The 21625-nt window shown below is 40.3% G+C and overlaps 1 protein-coding gene across 4 annotated transcripts in view; it reads left to right on the forward strand.

Annotated features, from left to right (window-relative positions):
* Window positions 1-14676, forward strand: part of MOSPD2 (motile sperm domain containing 2) — a 43684-nt gene extending 29008 nt beyond the window's left edge. For all 4 annotated transcript variants that reach the window (XM_072994354.2, XM_020786795.3, XM_078390397.1 and 1 more), the window contains exons 13-15: window positions 2154-2283; window positions 3205-3307; window positions 11818-14676. In XM_072994354.2, coding sequence (XP_072850455.2) covers window positions 2154-2283; window positions 3205-3307; window positions 11818-11964 — 380 coding nt within the window. In that variant the 3' untranslated portion in view covers window positions 11965-14676. The remainder of the gene's footprint in view (window positions 1-2153; window positions 2284-3204; window positions 3308-11817) is intronic.
* The last annotated feature ends 6949 nt before the right edge of the window (window positions 14677-21625 follow it).

The following is a 21625-nucleotide window of genomic DNA, read 5'->3' on the forward strand; positions in this document are numbered from 1 at the left end:
CTTTGATTGACATCATAATGAAAATAATTTAAATTTAATTTTTAAATACTAAAGTGCTTAACTTAAAGTGCTTAACGTCATCATTTTTGGGCTTCAGAAAATGAAATTTTCATTGAGCTATAGAGGATTTAACATATGAGATGGTAACTGTGATGATGGTGGTGGTGGTGATTAGGGAAATACATTGGGAAAACTTTCAGGTTTGATTTGTTTTGGGTGCTTGCAGGCAGTGCCTCATTTATTTTCCACTGTTTTAAACACAAAAGAGACTGGCTCCTTTGGCTGCTTATATTTTATTTCTCCCCACTTGTGTTTATCTGGCACTTGTCTAGAAGCCCTTAAAAATACTTAAAATATTACAGAAAAGCAGAGGTAAGTTAGACAACAGTTCATATCCCCAGAACCTTTAAAACAATTTTTAAAAAGCAGGGGCAAGAGGGCAATCCACACTAAATTAAGTAAAATTATTTTCAAGAAATAAGCCTAACATGGAAAACTCCACCCAGAAACACACACGGGAGGCAACAACCCTAAAACTCATTGCCTTCTCTCCAAAAACTAAGAAAAACAAGAAAGCCAATAAGAACAATGATACAGTCAAAGCAACATTAATCTAAAATGACTAGAATAAGAAGAGGTTTTTCTTTCAATTTCAATTATTTTCCTTGCTTGCATCTACTACCAACACAAATCAGCAGGCAGCACAAATAATCCTGGAAAGGAAAGGGGGCAAAAATCCCCAAGAAATCAACAGGGGAGAAATCATCAAAATAATCCCAGAGAGTCATGGTGGCACCATAGAAAGGCTGCCTGGTGATAGCAGCAACCATAATCTGAAGAAACCTGACGGGGGCGGGGGCGGGAAAAGAGCCAAAAAGGATCCACTGGCTCAGAACAGATAGCACTATCAAGATGGAGGGCACCAAAGAGTTCAACAGCACACAAATCCCACCCACAAGGAAAGAGAAAAATAAAAATAAAACATTCATCCCTGGTTTCTAACCAATCCATGTCTGTTTACAACTTTGCATTCCTCTCTGCACCTACTGAACATTCTGATTTGCTGCTGATAGCAGCCCTCACTACACTATTTGATCAGGTCTTTCCCTGTCAATTTGACAGACAAGATGTGAGGGAAAGGGCAAACAAAAGAGAGAAACACAAAAGAAACCACCACTTTCTTCATCCTGTCTTTTGTTAGAATGAAGCATTTAGATTTTCGAGGCTCCCTTTCGGAAATCAGCAAAAGAATAATAAAAAAGCCCTTTTTTAATGTTTTTCCCATTTGTGTTCACCTGAAATTCCCATTCCTATTGATGATCATCCTTATGATATTACCATTATCATCATCATCATGGCAAATATTTTATATCACCTTCTATCACAGTATATAGAAATATAATGAATATCTAGTATACTATAATAAAAACTATAAAATATGAAAATACTGCTCATGCTGTTAACATTTAAACCTTGTTATTTTTAATTTACCCTGAAATTTTGCTACATATTTAATGTTGGACGGATAAGTAAAAGGTAGTGTAAAATTGCTTTTATATATATCTAAATATGTGGAGATGTATTATAGTAGTGGGCAGCTTGGACATCTGCAGGTGGACTACTCAATCCAGTGCAAGTGAGCAGAGGGGTTGTTTTCTCCTTCCCACTCTAGCCCTCCTTTACAGGTGTGTTGGAGTGGTGAAAAAACATCCTGGCTACTTTTTCTCTGACGCTGAGTGCTGTATTGGGAGTGGGAACTGAAGAAATGTACTAATGTTTAGAGTAGGATATTCTAGAACAACTGCAGCACAGTCATACTCTTTTTTAGAAAACCATCCCAAGGTGTTGAATTTATCCAAGAAATCAAGGTAAAATGACTGAGATTGCTGCCTCCCATCTGAAGTCATCCACTGGGGGTGGGCAATCTCAGTCATTTTTCTTGGATCCATTCACTGAATAAATAAAGCACCAAACAGGATGTACACCATTTTTAGACTTCCTACCATTCTTCTTTCTAACTTCGTGAATTTGTAGATTGTAGTTGGTGCTTCTAGTTACTATACATCTTCAGTAGCAAAGCAAGATGTTTCTAAAGCCTGTGAGGTTTTTCACATCCTTCCTCATAGGACCAACAGCTTTTGTTGCTTGACCAGGTTGTACAGTCTCCCTGCAAGACCGTTTTCTGATTATGGCAGCAGAAATGGACCAGTGCTCTGCTGTAGGGACACAAGAATTGACTCAGTTTTGGAAAGAAGTCCCCAGAAGCAAAGTGTTGGAGCATAGGTAAGTAATTCATGTTTTAAAAGGGTTACTTGATTAGTTTTTGCAACCTAAAATAAACGTGAACTGCCACACATGTAATTGTTTTGTATCTTTCGTGTCTTAGCAGAAACTAGTGAAATGTAAAGTTGATGCAGTTGGTACATGTGTCAGTTGTAAAAAGAAAAGGTGGTATTTTTAATTACACACACACAGAGAGAGAGAGAGAGAGAGAGAGAGAGAGAGAGAGAGAGAGGCTAAAACATTATTTATGATGCTATGGCTATATGGTACAGTAATATGTAGAACACTACTGATATTGTTACTCATCACAAAAGTGGTCGTAGTCTTATAAATGTAATCTGATAGTAATGGAAGCAGTTAAGTGCTTATCTTTCAGTGTCTCACCCCAAGCTCAGGCTGTTGGAGACACTTGAAATTTTCCATGCATGCTCTGTGTTTGGCTGTATACTCTGCAGTTTTACTTCCCCCCTCCCAATACCTTTTATTAATGCTACATTAGATTACCGACTCTGTACTGCAGAAAGAAGTTAGATAAGATTAGCTGCCAGCAACTTCTTTTGCAATATGCCTCACAACCCACATAATATCATATACATTTAGAGACAGGGATACATATTCTGACCCTATTTGATGCCGTAGTCTACTCACATTTCTTGAGGCAGTAGCATTCAAATTTTATGTTTGTATCCTAAATTGATCTCTGTATTCTGCCATAAGAGCCTGGTTAGGTCTTGTGATGGATGCTCATACTCTCTTTGGTCACTATATAGTGGCAAGGGGAACTGAAAAAAAAAGTTGAGTTATTAAACATGTCAAAAAAGTGCAAGCTTCTTAACAGAAATCATGAAACAGGAGGAGAGAAATAAAAATACAATTGTGTCATCATATAATTTTACTAATTGGTAAAATGTATTTTCCTAGGTTAAGATGTCATGTAATTGAAAGCAGCAAGCCTTCTACTTTAACATTAAATGAAAATGCCTTTAGCGTTCCTGCAAAAAGCAATGAAGATTTACACTTACAGGTAACACTTGGGAATGCTAATATGTCGTTTATTAGGGTATTCTGCCATAAGAGACTGGATTTAAAGGACTGAGCAATTCATGGTTCCACTTCTGCCTTCAGCCTCTCATAAAAACCAAGCCAAACTGTCTTGCTCTATAGTTCAAGGAGTAGCTGACACGTGCCTCTCTGTATATGTAGTGATACACTCTTCATATACAAGCGGGCACCTTTCAGTCCTTTTCTTACCTACCTTGGATAGATTTTAATCTGAGCTGGAGTGAGCTTGAGGGTTTCTAATGCCTTTTCTCTTTTAGCAAGCATTTCTGAATTCTAAAACTCCTTTCCAAGGCTGAGATCACTCAACTTTCTTAATATCCTTTTTTGAAAACTAAGCTTTCTGTATATCCAAAGCAGAAAGTAGTTACACCAGTTCTTGAAATGCTGCTCTTTAGCATATGCTGGAAGAATGAATTAATCCTTTGTTGCTTCTCCACTTTCTTTAAACGTATGGCACCTCTGTTTTAAAAATATCTAATGTGAGAAATGAGCTTCTGGTGTGATGTAGGACATAGAATGTTGGAGTAGGACTCAGGAGACCTGAATTCAAATTCCTCGTTGGCATTGGAAACTCACTGGAGTGTGGTACTAGTAAAACCATCCTTTAAATGTCTCATATATCTTGAAACCCTGTTATACTAGTGGTCACAAATGCTACTACAGTGGTGCCTCGCACAACGATGTTAATTGGTTCCAAAAAATTCATCGTTGTGTGAATCATCGTTCTGCGAAACACCATTTCCCATAGGAATGCATTGAAAACCGGTTAATCCGTTCCAATTGGAACGGATTGCCGTCCTTAAGCGAAAATCCCCATAGGAAACATCGTTGTGTGAAACAATGTTTCCTCCATTCAAATGCATTGCAGCCTTTCCAATGCATTTTAACGGTTTAGCGAAGTCAATGTTTGCAAATTTAAGTGTGTCATTAAAGGGTCAAAAACGGTTTTAAATGCTTGGATTAGCTTCTGCACCCTCTAAAACGGATGCAAAAGTTAATTTGGCTTTGATCTGACTTTTTGTTAATTAATGGTGAATTTCCCCCCCCCCAACTTTTGACAGCTGTCAAAATCTGACAGCTCCATTGTTTCCTATGGGGGAAGAAAAAATTCACAAAAAATTAACGAAAAGTCAGATCAATGCCAAATTAAGTATGCACCCATTTTAGAAGGTGCACTAACGATTCCAAGCATTTAAAACTGTTAACAGCCACCTTTCCTGCTCTTTTTTGCAAACATCGTTCAGTGAAACAGGGGACCCAAAACGCAATCGTTGTGTGAAGCATGGTCCCAAAATCGTTGTGCGAAAATTCCCCATAGGAAACATCGTTGTGTGAGGCGGCAAATTTTTCAGAAAAAGCCATCGTTGTGTGAGGCATTCGTTGTGCGAGGCACCACTGTATTAGCTTTTCACATTTGCTGTGCTGTGCTGAATATTAGTCCTAGGTGGTGCTGTTGTTTAGTCGTTAAGTCGTGTCCGACTCTTCGTGACCCCATGGACCAGAGCACGCCAGGCCCTTCTGTCTTTCACTGCCTCCCGGAGTTTGGTCAAATTCATGTTGGTAGCTTTGATGACACTGTCCAGTCATCTCATCCTCTGTCGTCCCCTTCTCCTCTTACCCTCACACTTGCCCTACATCAGTGTCTTTTCCAGGGATTCTTCTCTTCAAAGTGTTGTAGCCTCTGTCCTTCCAGTGAGCACTCAAGGTTGATTTCCTTCAGAATTGATAGGTTTGTTCTCCTTGCCGTCCAGGGGATTCTCAAGAGTCTCCTCCAGCACCACAATTCAAAAGCATCTACTGTATTCTTTGGCGGTCAGTCCTCTTTATGGTCCAACTCTCACTTTCATATATCACTACCGGAAAAACCATAGCTTTGACTATGCGGACCTTTGTCAGCATGGTGATGTCTCTGCTTTTTAAGATGCTGTCTAGCTTTGCCATTGCTTTCCTCCCAAGCAGCACTAATTTTGTCGCTGCTGTCACCATCTGCAGTGATCGTGGAGCCCAAGGAGGTAAAATCTGTCACTACCTCCATATCTTCCCCTTCTATTTGCCAGGAGGTGATAGGGCCAGTGGCAATGATCTTAGGTTTTTTTATGTTAAGCTTCAGACCATTTTTTGCACTCTCCTCTTTCATTCTCATTAAGAGGTTCTTCCTCCTCACTTTCTGCCATCAGAGTGGTATCATCTGCATATCGGAGGTTGTTGATATTTCTTTTGTCAATCTTAATTCCAGTTTGGGATTCATCCAGGCCTGCCTTTCACATGATGTATTCTGCATATAAGTTAAATAAGCAGGGTCCCTACCATTTTTGTCCTTTATCACGTCCATCTTTGCACAAAATGTTCCTTTAATATCTCCAGTTTTCTTGATTTCTGGTTTTTCCCTTTCTATTATTTTCCTTTATTTCTTTGCACTCTTCGTTTAAGAAGGCCCTCTTGTCTCTCCTTGCTAGTCTTTGGAAGTCTGAATTCATTTTTCTGTAACTTTCCCTATCTCCCTTGCATTTTGTTTCCCTTCTGTCCTCCGCTATTTCTAAGGCCTCGTTGGACAGCCACTTTGCTTTCTTGCATTTCCTTTTCTTTGGGATGGTTTTCTTTGCTGCCTCCTGTACAATGTTACGAGCCTCCATCCATAGTTCTTCAGGCACTCTGTCCACCAAATCTGGTTCCTTAAATCTGTTCTTCACTTCCACTGTGTATTCATAAGGGATCTGGTTTAGATTATACTTGAGTAGTCCAGTGTTTTTTCCTGCTTTCTTCAGTTTAAGCTTGAATTTTGTTAAAAGAATGATCAGAACCACAGTCAGCTCCAGATCTTTTTTATTTATTTATTTTATTTTATTTTTTGGCTGACTGTATAGAGCAGTGGTAGTGAAACTTTTTGGGCTTGCATGTCCAATTGGGGGAAAAAACACAAAAAACAATAGCACCAAGGGCGGACGGTTTGCCTCCGGAACTATTCAAAGAGAATATTGACTGGTGGGCTCCTTTCCTTGCAGCATTATTTATATATATCGACTCTACGGGCCTCTTTCCTGTGGAATGGAATACTGCAATAATAGTACCTCTATTCAAAAAAGGACTAAGAGATGAGCCGGCAAATTTGTGGTAAATGATATGCTAGGCATCTTCAGGATAAACTTGAGACCTGGTTGGTTGAAGAAAATAGGACAGTTGTAGAGCAAGCTGGTTTTAGAGAGTGTAGATCCACTATGGACCATTGTCTCATTATCCAACACCTTATAGAGATATATGCGTCAAAGGGTCAAACCTCATTATATGCCGCATTTGTCGATCTGAAAGCGGCCTTCAATTCGACCTCAAGACAACAACTATGGGGCAATTCAGAAGCCAACTTAATAGATAAATGATTATTTCTATGGTTGCGTGTGCTACATGACAATATAGTGGGACATCGCAAGACGACGACCTCGCAAAATGATAAATCCGCATGATGACAAAGTTTTGCGACCGCCATTGCGCTTCGCAAAACAGTGTTTCCTATAGGGGAATTTCGCTATACGACGTTTCGGTCCGGCCACATTGGTTGCCCCCCTTTTCGTTGTTGTGAGCGGCATAGAGAGGGGCTGCTGCTCCCTACCCGGGCACTGAGGCCACGTGGAAGGCTGCGGCAGGACGAGGACAGCCGGCGCAGGGACTGAAGGCATCGGAGAAGATTGGTGGCTTTGGGGGGACAGCACCAGCTTCCTCCCCAGCAGAGACAGCACGCAAACAGCTCCCTTTCCCCCTCTGGGTTCCCCTACCAGGATTCCAGGCCTTTTTTCCCCGGAGTAGGAGAGCGCGCCCAGTTCCCCTCCTTCTCTTGGTTTCCCTCCCCTTCCACACCAAACGACGCTTACTGTAGGGGGCGACTGGGGAGTTGGGGGGATCGCAAGCGGCTTCGTGGATGAACAGGGTTTCCCGGCACAGTGAGGAAAGCCCAGGATTTCCCCATGCCTCCTTACACGAGCGGGACAGTGTGTGCCGGTTCCCCTCCGCCCCTTTTGCTTCCCTACCTGCCCACAACAAGCAAGTTTAGGATTTCTTGGTCGCTTGGTTTTCCTCCCAACTCGTCACCCAAGTGGGAAGCGAGTGCCGGCTCCCTGCCTCCTCTTGGCTTCCCTCCCCTCCCACACCAAGCGGCGCTTACCGGAGGTGCATCTGGGGAGTGGGGGGGAGGTCGCGAGCAGCTTCAGGGACAACTAGGGCTACTTGGGTAGCTAGCAACAGCGAGGTTTTCCCAGCCTGATAGCGGAAGGAATTCCCTCCCTGGGCGCCTTTAGCCTTAGTTTTTGCCCTTTCGGTGGGGTGGGGAAAGCCCCTGGGGATTTCCCCATCTCTGTGCAGAAGGATGTTCCCTTCACCATCGGGGCAGGGGCTGCCGGGACATGGAGGGGGAGGTCCCCTTTGTTCTTTCTGGCCATGTGCTCACTCAGGAGCTCCCTTTCAGCATTGAGCAGAAGTTTCCCAGCCTGGGGCTTGATAGGGGGAGGTTCCCTCGTTGCTAAACGGGCCGCGTCTAGCAACTCTCTTTGTTTTTGCCAGCCACATGGGCACTCAGGAGCTTCCTTCCAGCACCGAGCAAGGGTTCCCCTGCCTGGGGGACGAGAGGGGGAGGTTGCTTTTGTTTTGCCAGCCACGTGGGTACTCAGGCTCCCTTTCACCACGGCGCGGGAGTCCCCCGGACGGAGTTGAGAGGGGAGGTCCCTTGGGCATTAACTGGGGCCAGGTGGGCACGGAGGAGCTCCCTTCCACCAGGGGCTATCAGCAACAGGGGGCTTGCGGCAGCAGCCAGCCATTGTTCAGTTTAATTCAACAGCTGATCGGCGGCTCTGCAAAATGGCTTCCCTAGGGTGTTTTCGGCACTGATGCTTTGGAAGACAACGATTTAAAATGGCTTCCCTGTGGGCGATCTTTGCGCAACGATGACTATTTTCCCCATTGGAATGCATTAAACAGTTTTCAATCCATTCCAATGGGGAAACGCTTTTCACAAGATGATGATTTTGCTAAACAGCAATTTCAATGGAACGCATTATCATCATTTTGCGGGGCACCACTGTACCAACCCCCAGGTTAGGCTCTAGGAAAGGAAATTTAACAATTTCACCTATAGAGGAGTAAAACAGAGCTGCTTACTGGGCTCAGACCAAAATCCTTAGAGCAATTCTTGAAGTTCCAAGATGCGTACCAAATGCACAAATTCATTTAGAGACATGCTCACTAATAATGGTAGCCAAAATTGTACTAGCCTCCCTTCAGTACTAGTTTAAAATAAATTATCAGTTACAGGGATTAACCCATCTACTTCTAGAGGACAATTTTCAATCAAAGTGGTTGAAAGCGGTCCTAAACAAATTGCAAGTTACGGGCTTCTCTCCACAAGCAATAGTGAGTATGCACTGGGATGAAGCAAAATCAGCTCTTAAACAGAGAATAATGGACATGGAAAGACAGGTAGATCTCAGTAGATGCCCCAACTTCAGAGTGATAGACACGCACAAATATCGCTTGCTCCCCATGGCCTATTTATCACAGATTGAGACATATAAGTTTAGGAAAGCCTTTACTTTGGCCAGATGTGAGCCTTTCCCTTAGCGGTGTTGGAAGGCAGGTTTAAGAAGATCCTGACGGAACAGAGACTCTGCCCTTGTGGATCTGGTGAGATAGAATCCATTGAGCATACACATGCCATAGGTTCGCCATCGCTGGTATAGAGCTTCTCTATCTGACTGCAGAGAACATAATAAATCTGATTTCGGTATTGCCCATCTGGTGATGTCCATGTGTAGAGTCATGTCTTGTGTTGCTGCAAAAGAGTGTTTCTGATTACCAGTTTGTTCTCTTGACAAAACTTTGCCCTGTTTCATTTTAAACTCCAAGGCCAAACATGCCTGTTGTTCCTTTTTTCTCTTGACTCCCTACTTTAACATTCCAGTCCCCTATAATGAGAAGAACATCTTTCTTTGGTGTCAATTCTAGAAGGTGTTGTAATTCTTCATAGAATTGGTCGATTTCAGCCTCTTTAGTGGTTGGTGCATAAACCTGGATTACTGTGATGTTGAAAGGTCTGCCTTGGATTTGTATTGAAATCATTCTATCATTTTTGAGATTCTATCCCACTACAGCTTTGCCCACTCTTTTGTTGACTATGAGGGCTACTCCATTTTTTTCTATAGGATTCTTGCCCACAATAGTAGATACGATAATCATCTGAATTGAATTCACCCATTCCTGTCCATTTTAGTTCACTGATGCCCAAGATGTCAATGTTTATTCTTGCCATCTCATATTTGACCACATCCAACTTACCAAGGTTCATAGATCTTACATTCCAGGTTCCTATGCAGTATTTTTCTTTGCAGCATTGGACTTTCCTTTCACTTCCAGGCGCGTCTGCAGCTGAGCGTCCTTTTGGCTTTATCTCATCTGCTTCATTAGGTCTAGAGCATAGGTCGGGGAACAGAGGTAAATTACCCCAAATGGGGTAAAAGTGAAAATCCTGGGGGTAATGAGCAGAGTGCTACACCCCTCTGTCCCACCCCCACCCTCTGCAGCCAAATCTCAAATTGTTAAGCCACCTCTCCCTGTTACTTCCTGGTTGCAGCAGGCACTTGTAAATCCTTCGTTAGTTGAAAGATCGGTAGATAAGCTCCTTGATTGGTTGCAGCTGTGGATTAGCCCCAGGCAATTAATCAATCTGGAACTTCTGAATGACTGCTTCCTCCGGAAATGATTGCAAACAAGCAGCAGGAGGGAAAGGAGCAAGCAAGGTAAGGAGGGAAGAAAGGTGCGAGAGACCGAGGACTTCATTAAGCTTATTTAAATGTACAGTATGTAATTGTAGAATATAAAGGGAGGGAGGAAATGGAGGGTGTGTGTGTGTGTGTGAGAGAGAGAGAGAGAGAGAGACTCAAAACTATGAAAAAGAACTAACAGTTAGCAATTTGGTCTCTAGTTCCTCTGCCCCTTCAAAGTCCAGCTTGTACTTTTGGGAGTTCTTGGTCCACATACTGCTGAAGCCTGCCTTGGAGGATTTTGAGCATAACCTTGCTAGCATGTGAAATGAGTGCAGTTGTATGGTAGTTGGAGCATTCTTTGGCACTGCCCTTCTTTGGCATTGGTCTGTAGACTGATCTTTTTCAATCCTCTGGCCATTGATGATGATAAAAAAATGGTGCACTGGTCCTTTGATATTGGGCTGTGGCACCAAGGTGTGTGACATAATATTTAGCCTGGTTTGTTCCTTTTTCCACACCACACATAGAATGATTAAAGTGGTAGGGAAAGCCGCCTCTCCAATTCTGCGTTGGCTGTCTCTAGCAAGCATGTCATTGCTAGCACCACTCTGGCAGCCACTGATGATAATTAAATCCTCTGCGAGCTAGCAAAAATTTAATGCAGCTTGCTAGGCACGCTGGACACCTTACTACTCCCTATACCACACCATGGCTGGAGTGCATTGTGTTCCAGCCAAAATAGTGCACATCTTTATCAAATTTGGCGCGTCCTGCTAGTTCGGTACACAGCCTGTGTAGATTCAATAATATTTTTAATTCAAATAATGTATGATTTCCTTCCTTTTGAATCAAGGGGGTAATGTTGGCGTATATGTACAGTGGTGCCCCACCTAGCAACAATAATCCGTTCCGAAAAAATCATCGCTATGTGGATTTGTCGCTATGCGGGGCAAAAAAGGCCATAGGAACGCATTAAAACACGTTTAATGCATTCCTATGGGCAAAAAACTCACAGTTCTGCGGAAATCCTCCAGGCGGCTGCCATTTTCGCTGCCCAGTAAGCGGGGAAAGGGTGTGAAAACACAGCGGGCGGCCATTTTCTTCACCTGGCGGCCATTTTGGAACCGCCGATCAGCGAAACACTTACCAATCACCACAAAGTGATGTTTTACCATCTAAAACATCGCAATGTGATCGCTTTTGCGATCGCAAAAAACATATTGCTATGCGGATTCGTCAAACGAATCGCTCGTTATGCGGGGCACCACTGTATATATTTGGGGGGGGGAGGTAAAAAAGTTCCCTGACTCCTGGTCTAGAGCTACTTGTCCTCCACTCTTCCTCAGTAGCATGTTGGATGCCTTCCATCCTGAGGGGCTCATCTTCCAGCATCATATCTTTTAGCCTTTTGTTTCTGTCCATGGAGTTTTCTTGGCAGGGATACCAGAGTGGCTTGCCAGTTCCTGTTCCAGGTGGACCACATTTAGTCCTAAATAGACTGACATAAGTGTTAGTTTAATGAGTACGTGCATTCAGTGGGTTTGCTCTAGTTGGAACCAACACTTCGATACAAGCCAATATGATCACAGCTATTGCATATAATATTTTCAAATAGTTATGTTGTATAATAAAACAGCAACTCTCACTTACTATAATAGATATAAGAAAAAAACCAAATTCATACAATGTTGAAAATCCTTCTACACTTTCTTTTCCTCCTTTTTTACAGCTAACACAGCTTTTGCAAGCTAACAGAAGACTTCAAGAAAAGATAGACCGCTGTGTCTGGTTCCAGCAATTGACTCTTTTGTTAGTATTTCTATTAGTTGCCATTAGTACTTTTTGTTTCTACCTGTTGTATAGTCCAAGCAACTAAAGAGTAATGCCTATAAAATCTGCCCTGTGGATATAATTCAGTTGGGAAAAGGCAAAGAACCAGTAACATTCTGCAGAGTGATGTGAACTGCCAAAATGAGACTGTGTTGTTCGTCAAAACCTAAAAATTATAGGGCTAAGAGTTATGCCTTCAATCAGCATGTACAGTGACTTTGTTAATATTTATTACTATATAAGAAGAAACACAGAATATTAAAGAAGTCATATTCACTGGATAATGTAATAACTGTTACAGAGCTAAAGATGCTTATAACTTTCTTTGTTTCTGTCACACAGAAGGATACAAGTTGTATAAAAATAATATATTTTGTACATAAAATGTAACATTTCCTTTGAAATGTAAGTGTAAAATAAGTAATAGACTTTCCTATATTGTTTATACATAAATTGTGTGTACACAGTATCTGATCATGCAGTTTGAAATGGAAAAGCTGCATCCTAATAGCAGTGGTCTCTTTTGTTCATGTTTTCCAGAAGTATTACAGCTATTTTATACCAAACTGTTTTCATCTAATATGTATCTTGTAACTGTATTTCCCTGAAATTCCTGCTATAGTTCCAAAGATTCAGGAGCTTCTTTTTACTATACCGTGTCATAGTTTGTTACATGAGAGAAGGCACTGTACATCATGATAAAAAGAAAAGAACTATAGTTTTTCAGGAACTCAACCCCCTGTTCTTCATTGGGACATGGTCTACAAAACTGAAGTAGCTAGATAGAATTGAACCACAGTATTCCATTAGGTTCTGTTGTTTTTGTGTTCTGTGTTGTTACGGAAGTTATTTTCCTGTATTTTAGCACAAAACGTGCAACACCAACAACCATGGTGTGTAGGAGTTCAGAGTTATTGCTGTAATCATATCTCCCCTCCCCTGAAATACATACTGCAAATCACGTGAGATTTTGAAGAAACAAATTAGGAAATCGCAAGCATAGGAAAGGAATTTGAATAGAATCATAGTAACTACTACTTTGAAGTATGTTACAGCTAGCAACATAGAAGGACAATACAAAGTTGTCTCGGTTAAATAGTGTCAGTACTTAAATGTTCTCAATTTAAAAACAAAATACTCCCAACACTGACTCTTTTTTTTTTAATTTGTCAAAGTGAGAAAATACATAATGCAGTAATCTCCAAGGTCAGTTTTGAGTGCTTCTTTAATTGTGGAGTAATAGTAGAAAACTCTGAACAGTTATGGTTAAACAATGGGCTATCCACTAGTATAGCATGTTTAGAGACATACGTATTTGTTTTGTGTATGAGAAGGTGAAATTTTGAATATTCAGAGGCATTTACAATGCACTCTTCAAGGTTATAGCAGAATCCCTAAGTACCCAAAGTGCACCCGGTGCAGTGACTTTTGTAGACACTCATTCATGACTTCAGTAGACCTAAGCACTCAGAACGGAGCACAAAACCTACCATTCCAAAGTTCTACATTTATCATGGATCCTTAGTTTGACAGTTCTGTTAAATTTTCTGGTTTTGTAAAAGTTGATTAGTAATTAATGTTTGTGAGTTTGGCTGCACTTACCCCAGAGTTATTTAAAACTATTGATTTAAAGAATTAATTAATTAAGCACATTTATCTCTTCTGGACTGTAGCCTTAATATATAGCAGTATTTGTTTTGCTTTTCTGGCACTAGGGTTCAAATTAGACACAATAGTAACAGGAACTGCTTTTAAAGCATGCAAGTCTGTTACCTTTCTGTCTTGTTTTATTCCTAACCCCCAAACAACAATAATAATCTATTCTGTATTGAAGAGAGAGGTACCTGTAGCCTGCCAGACATTTGTGGACTGTAGTTTGCTATAGTAGTCCGCTGTAGTCAGTCCAAAAATACCAGCAGGGGCCATGGTTTCCAACTCAAGCTGCATTGGCTTGTGAGTTACAGTTGATTTCAATTTTATCAGTTGTTCTGAGTTTCATTCATCTTTTCTATTTAAAAAACATTGCGGACAAGCCAAAACTCTTTTGAATAACTTGTTTCTCATATCAGATTTTAGAAGTCTGGCTTTCGATAATGTTACCACTGAAAAATTCTGGTTCCTTGGCCAAGTCATCTGTAATACAAAATCATATCGAATAATTCTAATCTCAGAATCTGCATCACTATATTGGATTGGATTTAATTGCACTTTACTAGGCGTGTTCCATATATGTTAATAAAATCTATGCCAATAAATACTCTTAATGTTCTGGTGCTTAAATATTTTCAGTATTTTATTATTGTATTCATATTTTCTATGTAAAATTAATCAGATAATGTTTTCTATTTTAATATGTTGAATATAGATATATAACTGCATTTATGAAATAAATAAAAATAACCTGAAATGTTCATTGGCATTCTTAAAAAATATCCACATCTTAGGTTAGGTGATTTTCAAATATATGATCGCACCAAACATGTAAATTCCTGCTTCTGATCCTGCTGTCCTGTTGTGAATTACTGTATCTGTATCCTCTTTGAATTGCTTTGTGTGACTACAGACAGAAACTCCTCACCACCTTGCTGAGAAGATCTCTTTCCTTGTTTGCTCTTCTTTATTGTAGTTTATGTTTCAAATGAATTACTACACTGCACTCAGATCTTGGTGCTTGATCTCTTCCTTCACTCAATGATGATGCTATCTGTTTTGTAAGCAATCTGTTTTGGAAAGTATAAAGCTTATGGAGTCAAGTCAACTGATTTGTGTCAAAATTCCATTTATGCTGTCACTGGAGTACTGGTTGCCATTAATACAGCACTACTCATATGATGGTTATAGCTTAGCCTTAGTGCTGAAGTAGTAATTTGAGCCTTCACTCAGTACATTGGTACAAAATCTGCCTAATTGCATGTCTTTTTAAGAGTTCTGTAGGAGTGGCCATGAAGCAAATCAACACTTGCTGTGTCAAAAATGTTTTGAATCCAGCAAAGACCTGCATATGCTGGATATGAGTGCTTTATTCACGTAGAGCTTTTTTGATTGTGTGAGTCACATCTAGTAATTCAGTTCTTTCCAACCACTATCCTAGTTTACAGAGCACACTGACCTCAGGTATTTTGCCTACTAGTCAGTGTCCAACGTGAAAAATCTCTTAATCCTGTGTTCCTGAATTGATTGGACCAGACTGTTCTTTTTGTTTGATTCAAGATGTGGATTCCAGCACAGCAAATTTAAGGGGGAACTCCTTCGTCTGCTAGTATGACAGTCACATGAGTAGCTGCATGACATTGCGACCTTTGTTTCCATTTTGCACACAATGTCTTACGACAAATGGGAACTAAACTCACTTTTGTTCTCCATTGTGCGGCCCAAAGAAATATAACATTTTTACATGTATTCAGTAATGAGCAATCAATCCCTCAAACTGTTTTTAAAATCATTGTTTATCATACCTATGGATCTTTTAAAAACAATACTTCTCTGACACTACATATAATCTCTGTGCATTGTTGCATCTTAAGAGAACTATACCAATCTCTGACAAAGGAGATATGTTTTGTTCCTTTAATTCTATATGATTTCAACTTTTATTATTATGGATAGCGATTTTGATTGCAACTATGAGGGATGGGTAAATTCATACCATTCCACCTCATGATTTTGATTCAGCAAAAACTACTGTCCCTCTCCCCTCCCTTTTTTTCACCCATACTAAGGGGAATGCTGCAAGCTCAGCATCACTGGAGAAATTGCAGCCCGCCTAACATTACCAATTCAGCTGAATTTTTTAATCTGGTAATGGGGCGGAGGGTGTGAAACAGCCATCAGGATGGCACATGCCTCATCCCTATTTTTTGATGTCAGCTGGTGCAGAAGATTTAAGCGGGGTGGGCAAAGTGTTTCTCAATGGTCACATGCAGGCATCCAAGGTCATTCATGGACCCCCAGATGCAAAAATGGTGTGTGTGTGTGTGTGTGTTATGGTTTACTCTTAGAAGCCTTCGGGAACTGGTTTCACAATAGATTGGGATACAGAAGCTTTCCAATCCACAAAAGTGAAAATGGATGACATCCAGGAATCATTTTTCATCATTTTTGCTCATTTGGAGGACTGGTATTCTCCCCAGTGCTTCCTGAGAACAAAAAATTGGGCATGTATGGAAGGGTTCCACTATTCTTCACTAGCTATATTGGCTAGGGCTAATTCTAAGGAAGTATGAAAATCACTTTAATTTTTTCCGATGTCCCAATATCTTTAAACTCTAATGTGCACATTTGGAAAAGTTACTATCAATGAAAAGGTAAATTCTCATCCATCACCAACTGGTGTGGTTTGTAACTGAGCAACATCTGGATGGCTACAGGTCCCCCAGTCTTGGCTAAAATGTTCTCATCCCTGCAGGCTGAAATGCAGGAGCTGAGGATGCCCACCCTGGCTTAGATAAAGGGTATTTTAGGCATTTTTAATATATTGTTTATTATATATACATATAACCCTTCAAGGTTTAAGATTAAAAATTATTTAAACAAGTTCTTACAGTATAACATAGTGTAATCTTCACCAATCCTTAAGATAATAAGGCCTTGACAGTCACTATAATATTCTTTGAGGTATATATATACCTCAAAGAATATTATATATACACAGCCTAAACTGTTCAGAGTCAAAGCAAAAATCTATGAGAATTGGAACATACAGGTTGACTTTTCATATATATTATGTGGTCAGATAAGGCAGCTTCTGCATGAAATAACGGGCTATGTCATCATGTTAATGTCATAAATGTCTGTTTCTCACTGAGTGACATTAAAGTAGTCACCATTTCTAGCTCTTTTCATAGTGTTCTTCTGAATATAAAAATGGGAAGGCAAGCTTGAGCTCCCTGGATGAAAGGTGGGATATAGATTTAACCGCATTTATCGCAATGCCCTGCCAATTACATCTCTGAAGCAAATACTAGTAATGCCATCTGGAATTACTGTGGTGTGAAGAATGAAGAAGGGGTGCAACATATCAAAAGGTGGGCAGAGAGAAATCTAGAGGAGGAACACCAGCAGCTTAAAAATGTTCAAAAAAAGATTATTAAATTCCTGACTGATTGATATAAGAAATATTAAATAATACAGAAATAATGCTTGTGACGCCATAATACAAATTCTCAACTTTGGGGGGGGGGAGTTGTGACAGCTTGAAGTACATGGAGTACCTGCCCTAGAAGCCCTGGGGAGGAAAGGGGGATTTAGGGAGCCTCACTTCAAGAGAGACAGACAGCAGGAGTGCTGAGAGAGAGCACAAACAGAACGCCAGACTTTCCGTTCCTCTTGCTAAGCGCACAGCAGAACTGACAAATTGCTCAAAGGAGAAGCAGATCGATCACAAGCCACTTTGTTTTGTACAACTTACCAGAACACGAAGAAGATGACATGTGAGGACAGGAGGATCTTCTTTCCTGAGCCATCAGTTCTACTTCTTTTTGACTGGACAAGGCAGAGTCTGATAGCTATGATGGAGTTCAAAGGAGAAACTGCAGTCACCTCCCCTGCATACTCTGCTTTCACATGCAACAAGCAATGTGACTGATGCTTCCTCAAACTGATACCATGAACCACACTTCAGTCAAAGAGGAAGAGCTGGATTCTCAACCTAATTACTAGGCTAAGTGCTTCCATCCAACCACCTGCAGCTGTCTTACAGTGTGCACAGTGCTGTCAAGCTTAAACTAGGATGCTCTGTTTTACTTGACAGGAATCTGGATACCGGAACCTGTCTTACTGGTGGGAGCAGGGAATGTGTCCCTCCATATGTTGTTGCACTCCCAACTCCTATCAGCCACAGCCAGCAGGTCCAGTAATGAAAGATGGTAGGAGTTGTAATCCAGCTACATTTCAAACTAATGGCAACCTAATTGGGGGGAAGACAGTTGCACAAGAGGTTTTCCAACTCCTGGAACATAGGAAAAATACTCCCTCTTAGCACATCTATTGCTTGGCCAACAATTGTCCTTCCTTCAGAAGTGTAACACTGAACTGTAATGCTTGAGACCATTCGGGCAATTTTTCCAAAGTAGAAAACTACATATACCTTCTAATTTTTCCTGTCCATTCCATGCATTTTCATTTCTGTTTACACTCATATAATCACTGGCACACTTTCATGTATAGAATCAAATATATGGGAGACAACTAAAACAGTGTCACTTAGTTCCTGCTCTTTTCCTACTTTGCTACATCACTGATGCACTGGTGTTACACAAGCAGTGGTCCCCATGATAAACCCATTCCTGCTTGTGCAGTGACAAGATTTGTACAAGTGACAGGGTTGTGTGCTATTCCATTGGCAGGCCTTCAATAGCTGAAATCCTGTTGCTCCATGTAGTAAGTCACTCTAGAATATGCCCACTGAATCAGTGAGGATTTGGTGAGTCAACTTCTCTCTAAGTACAGTAGTTAAGTCGCAACTAGAGTAGGCTCCTTTGAATCAGTGGTACTTACAGAGCAGTTAACTCACCAAATCCCCACTGATTCATCCTACTCTAGTGTGACTTACTACACTAAGCAATAGGATTTCAGTCAAGAGACTCTTAATAGGATACTGGCCTTACATTTTCCCATGAAGAGCATGAAATAGAAGTGAACAAGCTGTTCTGTAATCAAACTGTTCCTGAACAGTAGCTGAATGTTTGCTTTCAAATGGGAAACTTGCTTATATGAAAAGTTCATCATTCATTCTAATTGATAATAATTGATAATTCTAATACACTACTGTCAAACAAGATATCACTTATTCTGTATTTATGCCTTTGAGTTTCTTTACCTAAGTACAATACAACATGTCTATCCCTGTTGAAACTCACTGGATTCATTTTGGCCTGTTCAGGCCTGTACTGCCTTCTGAAATATTAGCTCACCACCCCCACTAAGACATCATCTGCACATTTGATGTGTATCCCCTCCACATCAGTACCCAAGTTATTTATAAAGATGCTAACCAACACTGGACCCAGAAGAACCTTGTTGCCTGCCGCTTGTCATTTCTCTCCAGGATAACAGTGGGTGAACGCTGTTTTGCGCATGACCCATCAATCGGCTACAGATCCACCCAACAGTCACATTGCCAAGCTCCTATTTCACCAGCTAATGGGTAGATGCTACGACCATTTTCACAAGTACCACTTTCTCACCCAGTTTCCTTTCATGAGTTACAGTTTTTAATCAGGGTAATTCACATATCGGTCTGAAAGTTGCTTAGTTGCGTGTTGTAAAAGTACATTTGCATGTAAGTGTACACAGCCCCAGTTACGTTTTTGGTGAGTAATTTCTTTTTTCTGTTACCAGCTTGTTTTGAAAAAGACTATTCTATCTCAAATGGCTAATAATAATAGAGCAGTGCTGCTTTAAAGAAATACTGGTAACAGTTTAGCTGCAAAAAATATATCCAAGAAAGCCGTGTATGAGAAAACAGATCCCATTTCCTACAAGCAGGCATGTGAAATTGCCTTTTTCTCTATCATACAGAAATTGGTTAGTATTTATTTTTCCCCTAGCTCTCCACACCGAACAGCCAATACAAAAATTTCCCCTCCAAGACTATCAGCACAACCTATTTTTATCAAGCAGGATTATATTTTCATTATTTCTGCTTTCCCCAGATATAAAGCAAAACCTTTCAAAATTTGCCTCTCCTGTGAATATTTAAGGGATTGTACACATTGGTTGATAGTGGATACGGAAACAGCTGTTATCTCGGGAGTTACCAAAACCCAACCCTGTATTGTTTTTATTTTACAAGAAGGTGCCAGCTGCAGATCATGTGTGATGTGTGCTCACAGAATTTTGGGGGAAGGGTTGACAGCATGGCCCCACTTTTGGAATTTGTCCTTGTCTGGAAAAAAAATAGGGAAGGATAAACTTAGGGACCTTTGCACAAAGCCGTAAATTGCCTTTTTAATGCTTTAAATTAAATGCAGAAGCTACAGATCTCTGATGCTCATCCTGACACATGAATTTGCTACTTTCAGGTATTCAGGCTAAGAAGTTAGTTGGCAAGGTGACCCTCCACAATACCGTCTCTGACTCGGGAGCAATTTTCTGTGCTCATTTTCTCAGCAGGCGCAGAAAGCTGTCTTACAGCATAAAAGGGAGAGACCGAAACTGGGGCAGGGCCCCAATGAGCTTCTTAGGCTCAGCCAAGCAGCTTGTGCACGTATAGTGGAAGTTTTTACTGTTTTGTATTAATCAGGTAACAGTTACAACAGCATCCTGGAACATCAGTCTAAGAATCTCCCGGAGTTCATGTAGCCCTTAGCATCATTGACCTATACAAGTTTCCAGGGTCAAAATCCTTCTTTCCCTTCAGCATGAATTAACTTGCATTAATTAAGTCAGAGATCCATGTTGCTTTGCATACCATAAATAAAGCTTCATCCTCTGGTTGAAGCATCTAGTAGCTCCACAGCCCAGTTCCATATTGGATGTGGCAATTCCTTAAAGGTATCTCCATGCACCTGTCCATATATGTGTGAAATAAAGGATACACAGAAATACTTTCTCTAGTTCCAAATGCAGAATAAAAATATCATGCTGGGTTGTTGTTTTTCCCCCTTCCCACCTTCCAATTTTTATACTGTTTCTTTTAAATTGTAAGCCATTGTGGGCTTCTTAAGGAGAAATTTGGGGTGTGAATGCTTTAAATAAATAAATAAATAAATAAATAAATAAATAAATAAATAAATAAATAAATAAATAAATAAATACATACATACATACATACATACATACATACATACATACATACATACATACATACATACATACATACATGAATGAATGAATGAATGAATGAATGAATGAATGAATGAATGAATGAATGAATGAATGAATAAATAAATAAATAAATAAATAAATAAAGTAAGTTAAGGTAGCTTTCTGCAACAAAGCAGCCATAGCATTAAGCTTAAGTGTGCTTAAACAAAATATAATTATTGCCATTATTTTCATTATCCTTATCATGTACTATTCTAGTTCATCACCCTACTTTCAGACACACTTATTACTGAATCACAGAAGTTGTGTTAATATTCACAGGCCCCTCCTTTCTCCTCCACCTTGTTGTTTCAAAGCAGGTGGTTCTGATCTGCCCACTAGAACTAGTTCCTCCCATTGGGTTGCAGCAGTTTTACTACAGACTTTGGAACATTCATGTGTATTTCATATTTATGAATATATAAACTGGGTGTGGTGGGTGGGAACTATTCTAAAAATTTCAAAGATGCATATGTGTCATATAACACAAATGACACCCAGGCCAAATTTAATGATGAGGCCCAGATTAAATTAGCATCTGCTGAGTGCTTGAGGAGGTGATTCATATACACTGGGATGGATCTAGATTTAATCATAATTCAAGTAGACCCACTTAAAGCTGTGGGGCTCAAGTTAGTTACAAGCAATTTAAGCCCCATTATCTTTATATCCTTAGAACAACCCTGCAAGCAAGGTAATAGTAAAAAATCCCATGTGCATGTGTATATATACACACACACACATATGTTATTGTGTGTGCGTCTGTATGATTGATTATGTATGTATGTATGTATGTATGGATGGATGGATGGATGGATGGATGGATGGATGGATGGATGGATGGATGGATGTAGATGTAGATGTAGATGTAGATGTAGATGTAGATGTAGATGTAGATGTAG

This window comes from Pogona vitticeps, chromosome 3 (genome assembly GCF_051106095.1).
Source record: "Pogona vitticeps strain Pit_001003342236 chromosome 3, PviZW2.1, whole genome shotgun sequence".
In the NCBI taxonomy this organism is placed as follows: domain Eukaryota; kingdom Metazoa; phylum Chordata; class Lepidosauria; order Squamata; family Agamidae; genus Pogona; species Pogona vitticeps.